Source organism: Stylophora pistillata, chromosome 8 (genome assembly GCF_964205215.1).
Source record: "Stylophora pistillata chromosome 8, jaStyPist1.2, whole genome shotgun sequence".
In the NCBI taxonomy this organism is placed as follows: Eukaryota; Metazoa; Cnidaria; class Anthozoa; order Scleractinia; family Pocilloporidae; genus Stylophora; species Stylophora pistillata.
The window spans coordinates 19,024,008-19,035,400 of NC_142526.1; the positions used below are offsets into that span (position 1 = coordinate 19,024,008).

The window sequence follows — 11,393 nt, forward strand, 5'->3', positions numbered from 1 at the left end:
CTCTTTGAGAACCGCACAAAGAACACAATTTGCATATTTATAAGGATTTGTCAGTGGGATTTTCTACAAGATCTCCATAGAGATATTAAAAAGTGAAAATATTAAATAAAAATGGCTTACCTTATTCCATACGTGTGTTGTTTGCTCCTGATGTCGTTATTTTACCGATTTCACTTGATTTAAGCGGTTTTTTTTTAATCCTGGTTTTCTACCACATAAAGAGAAGTCTTCTCTACCACATAAAAAGAGAAGTCTTTTCTACCACATAAAGAGAAGCCTTCTCGTTATGTGGTAGAAAACCAGGATAAAAAAAAACCGCTTAAATCAAGTGAAATCAGTAAAATAACGACACCAGGAGCAAACAAGACACGTATGGAACAAGGTAAGCCATTTTCATTTAATATTTTCACTTTTAACTATCTCTGTGGATATCTTGTAGAAAATCCCGTACAAATCCTTATAAATATGCAAATTGCGTTCCTTGTGTGGTTCTCAAAGAGAGCTTGGGCCGCCTGTGATAAAACTTTCAAGTAAAATCGAAGCAAACGGCTACGTTTGGAGGCATTTTTATTCATTTTCTTAAGGATACAGCGTGTTCTCGTCATGGTTAGATATTGTATTGCGTACGGGTGCAACAGTTTATTCAGTGAATCGGCAACTGACGAGATCCACAAGATTAGGATCGAAACCGCGGTCTTGCCAAACACGTTCAACTATCAAACTGAAGGCGAACAAAACGCACCTAAAAAACTTCTCAAATAAAGAACTTACAAACGACCAGATTAATTTACTGGCAAAAGGGCTTAAATTCATTCCGACACCCGCTACAAAAAAAAAAAACAGATCAGACAACAACTATTGTGTGACTTTGATCAGTTCGCAAGGAGAATGCGTCTGATTTACATATACCGAGGGGAGGTCAAAAAACCCATCCCTGCCACGTCAAATCTACATGGATACCACCAATACAAAAATCAGTATCCCTTGAAAGCTATTTAGAAGAGGTTAAAAGTGACCTTTCAGTAATAGAAATTACAAAGCCAACTGAGATAATTTGCTTCCGGCCGAAAGCAAGGTGCTGAGTGCCTTGAAACGTGACTCTGAGTTAAAAACCTCAAAAAGGCCGACAAAGGAACAACAACGGTAGTCGTGAACAAACGCGACAAAATTTTGCCGTTCCTTTCCGAAATGACAGCCATTCTTTCAATCTTTCTTTCGTGATGCCAGAACAATTACCACTAAGGATTTCAACCTTTTCCTCGGCAGAAAATAACACAGATTCCAAAGTTATGGTCAGACATGGAGTGTTTCTGGTGTTTCTCGAAAAACGTTGACCAGATAGCCTCGTCCTGAAACTGTAACTCCACGGACCCTTTGCATTGCAGACACAAATGCGATAAGGTTATAAGGGCTATTGGGAAGTGAAAATGTATTGGTGTGGATCGTTTTTCATGCGGTTTTCGGTTTTGATCGAATTTTGTTTGCGGTTTTACGGCTTTGCGCGATTTTTTCTACGGTTTTGCGGGTTCTAAGAGTCTCCAATGCCCCGCCCCCCGTCGTCCATGCACTCGTTGTCGTTCTCAAATACTCCATGTCAGGTTCTTTTCTTTGTCGTAGACAAATAGATAACTTGAATGAAGTACGACCGGAAGAGGTGGGTTCAGTTATTTACAAACGCTTTGGGTACCACAAGAAGTTATTATAAGAAGGGTTAACGCTCTGACAGTGGACACATACACTGGAAAAATGTGATCTTCTCGTGATTTCTACTAAAAGATTAGTAAAAGCTTGTAAAAGCGAAAAAGCGGGAAACACCGTATTAAGTCAAGAAAGCCTGACTTGGACCTTGCATGTACATGGGCTTAAGAAGAGCTTTTTGTTGATTTTCTTTAAAGAACTCCACTGAGGCCAAAAAATTATGTATAGAGAACACACCATATGGATAACCTGCAAATCCCACTTCGATCCTTGATTAAGGTAATATATGTTTCACCCAAAAATTTTTATTGAAATTCCTCAGAAATTTCAAGAAAAATTTTGCGAGTGACGAAAGTAGCAAAAAATTCATTTGACTTCTGACTTCCCCCTTCAACCGAGACTAAGGCATGACCAGCGCAGCAGTGTTTAAAAAACTGACTTTACGGCAGGGTAATTACTGATGTATAAATTTTTCCAAAGCTTTCCCAGGTTCAATTTTCAAAAGGAGACGAAGAAGCCCATTTATCTAATATACTGTACTAACGAGGACTAGGATAGCAAAGGCAATCTTTCTTCAAAGATTACCTACTACTTCCGGAGTTGGTGACTCGTGTCATTTCCGGTTTAATAACTTTAAAACTGCTGACCGCTTGACCTAGTCGATTTTATTCTTCGCTGAGTTGTGTTACCTGCGGAAGGTTCTGTTGTGATATTTTGGGCGGAAATGTTCAAAAAGCAAAAGAAGAAATCGGAAGAAGAAGCGCAGACTGTTGACAACAACCTACAGAACCATCGTTCATCAAATATCGACAATGATTCGTCATTTAATGTCGTCGTCGAAAATAGAAGTAATAGTGAAGTAACAGATGGCGATCAAGTGGACGGCTTCGATTCTCAGGGGTTTGTTGATTTGACTCCGGCAGAAAATCAACCCAAATTACTGGGACCCAAGCAACTTTGTCAGGTACTTAATTGAGTAGTGTGATACTTTTTGCTAAAGAACGTCAACCCATTTTCGAGAACGATCAGCAAGAAATTTGGTAATGTGTTTGAAACAAGTCCGCTCACGCACAAAAATATTTATTGGGCATAGCTCGTGCCAAAGTTTTATCTTGAAACTTAGTACTACTTAAAAAATATATATATTCCTAGAGATTTACTTTCGGTCTTAAGTTCGCTTCTGAATTTTTAACACCTTTTTGTTGAACTAGATGAACCGTAAGGTTATAAAACTAGCTTTCGAAGTCACGTGCTGTTTTTTGACGATATTAGTGCAGATGTGAAAACAAAACTTTGAAAAACAAGAATCAAAACATGAACTTACAAAAGAATCGTTATTAAGAAGGTAAACAACGTTTTTGTTCAAGTCTGCAGACCCTCTTAAGATGTGCTATAAGCGATATTCATTTACGATTTTTCCCAAGAGTCGTAATTGAGTATTTCATCGTGCGTAAAATTATTCACTAGGAGCAATATTTTATTGGCTATCATTTGGAGGAGGTGTTAATTTGCCCTTTGGAAACTTTCCGGAATACTTTTGTTATGTCGGAAAGCTCTTACTTACTAGCTGTTCTGCAGGCATCAAAAACGCTTTTTTTGGGAGTTTTTTGTGTCTGTGTTTTTTTTTTTTCTTTTTTTTCAAGATGCAAATGTACGTACTGGAAAAAAAAAAACACTCATGCATACACACCAAAAAATTTAAATTTTAAATGCCAGTTGAGCTTTTTTTGCATGCTAAATCGCTGCATTGCACGCTCAGGATATCGTCAAGTTCTACTCTACCATGCAGAGTGGATTTACATTTATTTCATCTGGAAATATTTCCTTGCATGATAATCCATACAAAATATTTCCTCTCAATGATACTGAAGGGCAATTTTTAAGGAAATATGGACTGTAAGTGATGGCATTTTCATTGTTTTGTTTGTTTTAATGATTGATTTATTTAGTATGTTGGAACATTTGCTGTGAGTCTGGGTACTGGAGGAGAGGGAACAAATACACTATCAACACACAAAGAAAGAACAAGATTTGTGAAAAAGAAGCTAAAAGAATACCGCGTAGGTTTTATATAATAACTTGCATCACACATCATGCATTTTGATGTCATCTGTGATCTTTTACAGAAAAGACATGGCAACATGAAATCTATTTGTTAAGTATATCATAGTCTAGGTTGTCAGAATTGAGGGATTATAGGATCCTTTTTAGGCAACAAACAAGTTCATGTTCTTACTATGCCTTTTCTATAGTTTTAGAGAATGAAACAACTCTCATCAGATCTGGGGTCATTTGACTAAAGACTTTTTGTGATATGGGGTTGCTGCATTTAAATGTACAGATAGTTTCTCTGCTTTACTACTAGTGTATTTAGATTTTACACTGAGCTTTTCTGTTTGGTTTAGTTGCATTGGTTTTGGATAGGGTAGTTTTTAAGCCCTATAACCCATCACAAACTGAATTACCAGGCAGTTAATGCTTGTGGAGCACTTGGGTAAATCTTTGCAGGGTATGTGCTGCTGGTTTCTGAGAACCTGTACATTATTATAGTGCATACTGTACAGCCAATAATAGACCCCATCTGTAGTCACTTTGGGAAAATGCAATTTTTACAATCCCAGCTCAATCATTTTCTTTTCATGCATCTACCTTGTAAAGCCCTTTAAGAAGGTCATTCTGTAATGCAAGCAGATTGTTAGATATTAAAATAACAGCACGAAATGCCGTTACAACTTTTTAACCACAAATCTCTACCTACCCGAATTTTCTTATCCCTGAAATTCCAAATCGTGCAACCCCATTCTTGTAACTGTATTGAAAATGCAACTCCATTAAAGTCAATGCAGTCATGAAAATGCAACCCATCCAATGGCACAACATCCCCATTAGCCTATTATTAGGAGGAAATCTTCAGTCTCAGAGTCTATTTGTCCACAGGGAATTTCTCTGGATGTTGAAAACTGCAAAACTGAGTGGAAATAACACATGCTTTTATTTCTGACCAAGGCTCACTAAATTACAATTCACAAAAAAATATTGGAACATCAAAACAGATAGAACATAAAATTTGGGCTGAAATCATTAGTTGACCTGTGATCCTGATTAATTATTTCCAAATCAATGAATCTACTCTTCTTCAAAGCTATTCTCCTCCTCTTGCTAACAAAACGTAAAATTGTGACTGCAGTTCTATCAACTGGTCTGGCTTAAGTATTAGGGAGCTTTAGCAACGGCAACGGCAAAGAGAACGGCAGAAAACAGTAGGCTTAATGAGCAGAAACAATCGCCCTGCACGTGCGTTTAACATTTTGGTACGTTTCTTTGCCGTTCTCGGCAAAACAACAACGTGAAATGACCAAACTTTAGGTTTTCTCGAGAACATGAGCGCATGACGGTTAATTTTTCTTTCTTTCTCCTTTAACGCCGTTCGTAGTGATATAGTCCCTTAATAGTTCGCCAGCATTTTCCAAGTGAAACACATTGGAATAACCTCAAAAAGTTACAAAAACGAAAAGTTAGATTTCGACACGGCGTTTTCGTTGCCGTAGTCGTTGTCATTGCTAAAGCTCCCTATTTTGTAGCTTAACAAGGGCAAAATTGAGAGTGGGTGCTTCACCTTTTTTTATATCAAATTTTATCATACATTTCATAGCTTTGCACTTCTTGATTGATAACATTTAGTTTATAGTACTGTACATGATGTCAAATGTTTGTTTCTCCAGAATGCTCAGAAAGGTGTAGCAGTGGCTATTCTGACTTCTACTGATGGAATCAAAGTTGTTTCTCCCAATGACAAGGTAGTTAAAGTACTTTACTTGCCAATGGTCACTGTATTTTAGGATCATGATTTAAAGGTGTTTTGTGGTTTGATTGAAATTAAATTTCTCATCAAAAAACTGAAAATCCATCCTATCAACATATCTTTTCCTCGGGCCTTACATGTACTTGTAAGATTGACTTGCATACTTTTGATTTACAGCAATTTCATTCTGTCTAGTTTTTGTTTTACTATGCTTTAATGGATCAAGAAAGCTTGTGCCATCGTCCCAACCAATCAGTTTCAAAACTAAAAACAGGTGCAATTTGATCACTGCCATTTACCTATATACTGGTATCTGACAGTTTCTCTAGGCTTTTCTTGACTTCACATTTCCTCCTTGTTATATTTTTCTTTGTTTTAACAGGCAATTGGTATTACGTGGGTATTGGTTGTAAGTCCTTGACTGTTCCCTGGTACCTCTTTTGACTCCCCATTGTTGAGAGGAAATGTCAAGGGTGAAGTGTATTGCCCAGGATCAAGAACAATCACTCTCCCCAGAGTTCAAACCCAAAACTTTCCATCCAAATACCAGAGCTAGCCATCTAGACCACAGTGTTTTCCTAAGTTCTTTTACCATATTTTTTAATTCAAGATGGTGATACTTTGAGTGATTGTTTTTTTGTTTGTTAGCGTGTCAGAATGGCCCATCCATTACAGAGAATCTCATTTGCAACATGTGATCCAGAATTTAGACTCTTTGCTTACATGTCTCATGACCCCTCCCCCATGGGGACAGCAATATACTGCCATGTTTTTATGACGAAGTATACAAGACAGGTGAGTGAAAATTACTTTGGTTGAAAATTAAATTTACTCGACAATTTTACCACTCTGCATTTTTCACAGATGGGTAGCAATGGCAGAGTGCTGAATGGATGAGGTAAGAAGATTTATTTATTCAATTCCAACTTGTTTTTAACTCCTCTTTTTCCATATTCCTATATTTTTTCCATAGGTACAGAGTCTCACAGCTTTGGTGGGCAAAGCATTTCAAGTAGCTTTTTCTGAATCAAAGTTTCCACAGGGAACAGAACTTAAGCTGGAACCAATGAAGAAGGGGCCGGATAGCATAATGCCTCAGGGAAGAAAGTGGGTGGGTACAAACTTTCTAGCTTTTTCCCATCAAACTTTTCATTTGATTAAAGTTGGTTTGTTCTCACATGTCACAGAATGCAAGGGCAAATCCTGATGTGAAAGGTTTTCAGCCCTTTCACTTCCAAGATCTCATCAATGAAATTCTCCTAAATGTCTGTTATACAATTCTTATGATGTTATTTTGGAGAATTTGATATTGGATCAACTAATAATCCCCCAATTGATATTTTTCTTTATTCTCATCACTTGCTTGCTTGATAAGGTAATGATGTTCTAAGGAGAAATTCTGTCTTGGTCACTGGTGGGTGTGAAAGGGTTAAGGAAGGCAGGACCATGACTCAGTGTGTGGTTAACCCTCTAACCCCCAGAAGAGATTAACATGTAACTTCTCCCTATAATATCCATACATTATCCAGTAAATGGGTAGCGAGAATACTCTTACCTATCAGGTAGAATTTGTTATCTTGATTTATCACCAGATTCTCCTCACTAATTTACAAGGAAATGTGTAGCATTAGTAGTAGTAGTAGTAGTAGTAGTAGCAGTAGCAGTAGCAGTAGCAGTAGCAGTAGCAGTAGCAGTAGCAGCAGTAGCAGCAGCAGCAGCAGCAGCAGTAGTAGTAGTAGTAAGACCTTATTTATTGAGCGGGTAACATTTGACAGTAATAAAACTGATAACCTAATGGCCGTAAAAAAAAAACAAAGTAATAGCAGTAGTTGTAACAATATTAATAGTAATTAAAATAGTATATAAGCCTTTGTACATCACAAAAGAAGATTTTAAAATGTGGTTATATACAGATTTTAAAATTTACATGAATAATTGCATAAGAATATGATTATTTATAATTATTTTAAAAAGGGAACTCATAAAGTTTTTTACACTAGTACTCCGTTTGAGGTCGACACTACAGCTAAAGGGGAGAAATAACAGTCAGATATTGGCAGTTAAAGAGTTAATGAGGGGACCACCTCTACACGGTGTCCATTGCTGTGGGTTTGACTTTGATTGTTGGTGATTCAATAGCTGTTTTATTTTTCAGGCCAAGCTTGAGGCCCAACAGGGTCATGAGAATTCTCAGCATGCAATGCTTGCAAGGTTAAAAAAGGAGCAAGAAAAAGCAGCAAACAGAAGTAGCTCGCCTAATTCTTCTCCAAGGGAACAAGCCACGCCCAAGAAAGAAGCAAAAGCGGAGGAGCAAGCCTCACCGACTCCTTCTAAACCATCACCAAGGATGGGAAGACGTAGGTCTCTTGGCAAAGCTCGTACCCCACCTGAAGTCCGCAAGTCAAATATTCCGCAGGGTAATGAGGTATCTGGGCAACACGAAAGAAAGGCAAGCCCTTCCGATGCAGTCGCTGATGGAAGCCCTGTGGCACAGAGGAAAATCAATGAAAGCCCTGTGGCACAAAGGAAAATCAGTGCTCCAGTTCAGGGAAACAAAATTTACACGCCACCAAACGAAGAACATGCTACAGCCCCTGTGATTACCAGCGAACGTTCATTTACTCCGCCGCCATCGCGGAGCGACGCAGTTTCGAACGGCGTGTCATCCAAGCAGAATGTTTCGATGTTGCCACTTGCCAAGGTTGCATCAGACCCGAGTTTTTCAGCAGCGGATCGCGAACTGTCGACAGGCAATAAATTTGATTCTGCGTCCAAGAGTACTAGCCACGAAGATGAAAATTGGTACATGCCTGGGATACCAAGGTTGGTGTTTGTATCGAACGAATTACAGTAATTACTTCAGCAATCAGGGTTAGAAAAAAGTTCAAATTGAATATGAAAATGTGTCTTTGGTATTGGATTGACATGAAACCTGTGCGAGGCGTTCGCGAAATAGCGTTTTCGTAAGCAAGTGCTTTCGTGAACAAACGTTTTCGTGAACAAGCGTTTTCATGAATGAGCGTTTTCGCGAACAAGGAAACGTTTCTTGCTTGGCAGGGACATCTTCTTGCCCAAAGTCGATTAGATGACTATTTTTTTGTTACCCGAATGGAATTAAATTTGTCTAGAATTTGATTATTGGATGCTCTAAAAGAATTGAGAAAATTGTCTTGAAAAGGTTTTGGAACAAAGGAATAAAGAAACCCGGATTTTAATTTAACCTGGGGTCAGCGCTAATCAGCCTTCGAAGAACTGGGTCCCGGGCACCAAATCGAATCATTACGGTATCCCCGCAAAGAAAGTTAAAGAGGGCCTAAGACAGGTGGGATTTAACTTGCAATAACCTTTGAAATGAAAGGAGAGTTTTTACTAGGAAAATAAGTGATGGTGAGTGGTCATGATAATTGTTTATATCATTAATGTCAAGATTTCTTCGACTAGGGAATTTGTGGTTGAGATGTTACAAAATTCAGAGGAAGGCTCATTCTTTGTGCGCGACAGTCAAAGTAGACCTGGCTGTTTCGCGTTGACGATGCGTGTTCCAAAGGAGGCGAATCCTAGTGGTTTTGGAAACTTTTTAATCGTGAAAGTCAAAGATGGCGTCATGATACAGGTAAAGAGTGTCTGTTGTAGTTAACGAACCGTTAAAATGACCAGGAAAAGGGCTACATGACTAAAGATGGAGTATATCTCGGTGTCAACTTTTCCAAGGTGCCTTCTTTGTCTTCCCTTTAGAAAGGAAGAACGAGGAGCATGAGAACGAGGTTGTCGTGGTTGCTGTAGCATGAAGCAAGTAGTAGGGTACAGAATGCCAGTCCATCAAGGGTTTCCTCCTTCCCCCCCCCCCGGCCCTCCATAGGGAGGCACTGTTGGGATAAATAAAACTGACCGGCACCTAAACAGTCCTTCCAGTTTTACTGTTCTCCAGAATTTGAACATTTTTTTTCACCCAGTAGGTGAACTTCTAAATTATGGCTCTCTTTTCAACAGGGTTTTGACAAAGTCTTACCGGACCTCACAGCTTTAGTTGAACACTACTCCAAACACGCCGACGGCCTCCCTTGTAGTCTGTTGATTTCCGGTTCGAACGTGTTATGTGAAGATGAAGATTATATGAATAGCGTACCAGCGGATCCTGATTATCAGAGTTTATCAGATTTTACCGCAATGATGGCTGAACTGAGTTGAGAGAATTCAAGTCCTTTTTTAATGAGATACGTCACGGTTAGAGAAATTCCGTGTATATTTTCCAAGCTTTTTAGTTACAATCCGGGTCAGTCTCGGCTATCCTTGAACTGGAACGTCGACGTTCCTTTTCGGATTCTCCTTTCCTTTTCGATGTTTGTCTTCCCTATAAGCTGATTATCTCGATGTTTTATTCTATTTAAGGGAATGCCTCGGTGATATAGTTGGCAAGGACTCAAATATTGTTACTTGACCACACAGTTGATCTTCTATTAACGGTCATTAACCTATCAGTTGTTAGTCAAGGCAAAAGTTGTTGTTCTTCATTTGTCTTGTAGCTTCTTGTGTCTCTTAACACCATATACAGACTCGAGATACCTTCTAATTTATCTCATGAAATGATCGGCGATACTACGAATCAAAACAAAATTATTATGTTTCAGTAACCACGAAGGTTACTTCAGGGAGCATTGTGTTGTTAATGGGGATCAAGGTCTAGGGTGATACTATGTTTCATAACACTATTAATATATATACAGAAATAGTACCTAGGTTTAAGTTATTTTGTGTCAAAAATGTGATGAACATTGATTCGTTAAGTGCTGGTAAATGTGAACTGATACATAATTATGAAAAGTACCCGCATTATTGAGTATTTTGCTTTGTAAAATTTTATTGCTTTGAAAAAACTTACGTGACAAAGTATTTGGGATATATTATGCAGGAGGAGAAAATTGATCGGGAGTAGACAAGCAATCGACATTGGCTGAAATCTTAACCATGTAATAATATATTGATAATTTATATACAGTTATACTTTGATATTGAATGAATGAAGGTGTTAGTTTTCATATCACGGTGATTATTAAAAATAATTTACCCTGCCAAAATTTTCATTTAACCTCTACACCCTGACATCAGTATGCATATTCTCCATACTGTTCTCTATACATTCCCTAAGGTGCTGAAAAGGAGAATTTACTTAGCAATCGAGAGCTTATGTGGTTGATGATCATTACCATTGTTCTCAAGACCTTGATACATGTAAGGAGAAATGAGATGTTAGTCACTGTTAGTGGTTTTAGGGTCAAAGTCAAACCAGCCTCGCTGGCTGTCTTCAGGGGGTTTGAGCGGCGGAGCCAACACCGCCTTTGTTGTAATTGAGCGTTCAACAATTTTACTGCCATGTAAGCTTCTCAGGTCATGTAACCCAGGGTGTAAAATGTTAATTGACTTAAACGGTGAGATGATGTTCAGGTAGCGGGGAACCTCACTCTTGAAACACGCACAAAAAAAAAAATACCTAGAACCTAATGAACAAACACTAAAAGCTCTTTGCAAGAAGATTGCCTGACGCGCAACGTTAACCGTTCACACCCTAACATCAGCATGCATATTCTCCATACTGTTTCCCAGACATTTCCTCTTGATTGTTAATCAAATTCTCTTTGTCAGCACCTGACAAGGAGAATTTGTTTAACAATCAAGAGCTTCTTTAGTTGGTGATCATTTCCAGTATTCTCGTGACCTTGATGTGTGATTCAGGGCTGATATAGTAAGGAGAAATTAGATGCTAGTCATTCTTGGAGGTTAAAGGGTTAAACAAAGCCAACCGCACGGACCTACGAAGAGACAAGCACAAAATAGACAGTGAACGGAAGGATTTTATCAGCCCAGTTGAGGTGGATCAGTCGCTTTCGATGACGTC

General features: G+C 38.5%; 1 protein-coding gene across 1 annotated transcript; it reads left to right on the forward strand.

The window, feature by feature from the left end:
* The first annotated feature begins 2,352 nt into the window (after positions 1–2,352).
* LOC111329231 (uncharacterized) lies at positions 2,353–10,575 on the forward strand. Its single transcript, XM_022933865.2, has 8 exons — positions 2,353–2,662; positions 3,648–3,758; positions 5,421–5,495; positions 6,149–6,295; positions 6,474–6,611; positions 7,656–8,323; positions 8,942–9,113; positions 9,491–10,575. Exons 1-8 carry the CDS (start codon positions 2,423–2,425, stop codon positions 9,686–9,688), a joined length of 1,749 nt encoding a protein of 582 aa, XP_022789600.2. The 5' UTR covers positions 2,353–2,422; the 3' UTR covers positions 9,689–10,575.
* The last annotated feature ends 818 nt before the right edge of the window (positions 10,576–11,393 follow it).

Coding starts and splice junctions, on each gene's coding strand:
- LOC111329231 (XM_022933865.2), top strand. CDS start 2,423: ATGTTCAAAAAGCAAAAGAAGAAATCGGAAGAAGAAGCGCAGACTGTT. Junction 6,612..7,655: donor TGCCTCAGGGAAGAAAGTGG/GTGGGTACAAAC, acceptor TTTATTTTTCAG/GCCAAGCTTGAGGCCCAACA. Junction 9,114..9,490: donor AAGATGGCGTCATGATACAG/GTAAAGAGTGTC, acceptor TCTTTTCAACAG/GGTTTTGACAAAGTCTTACC.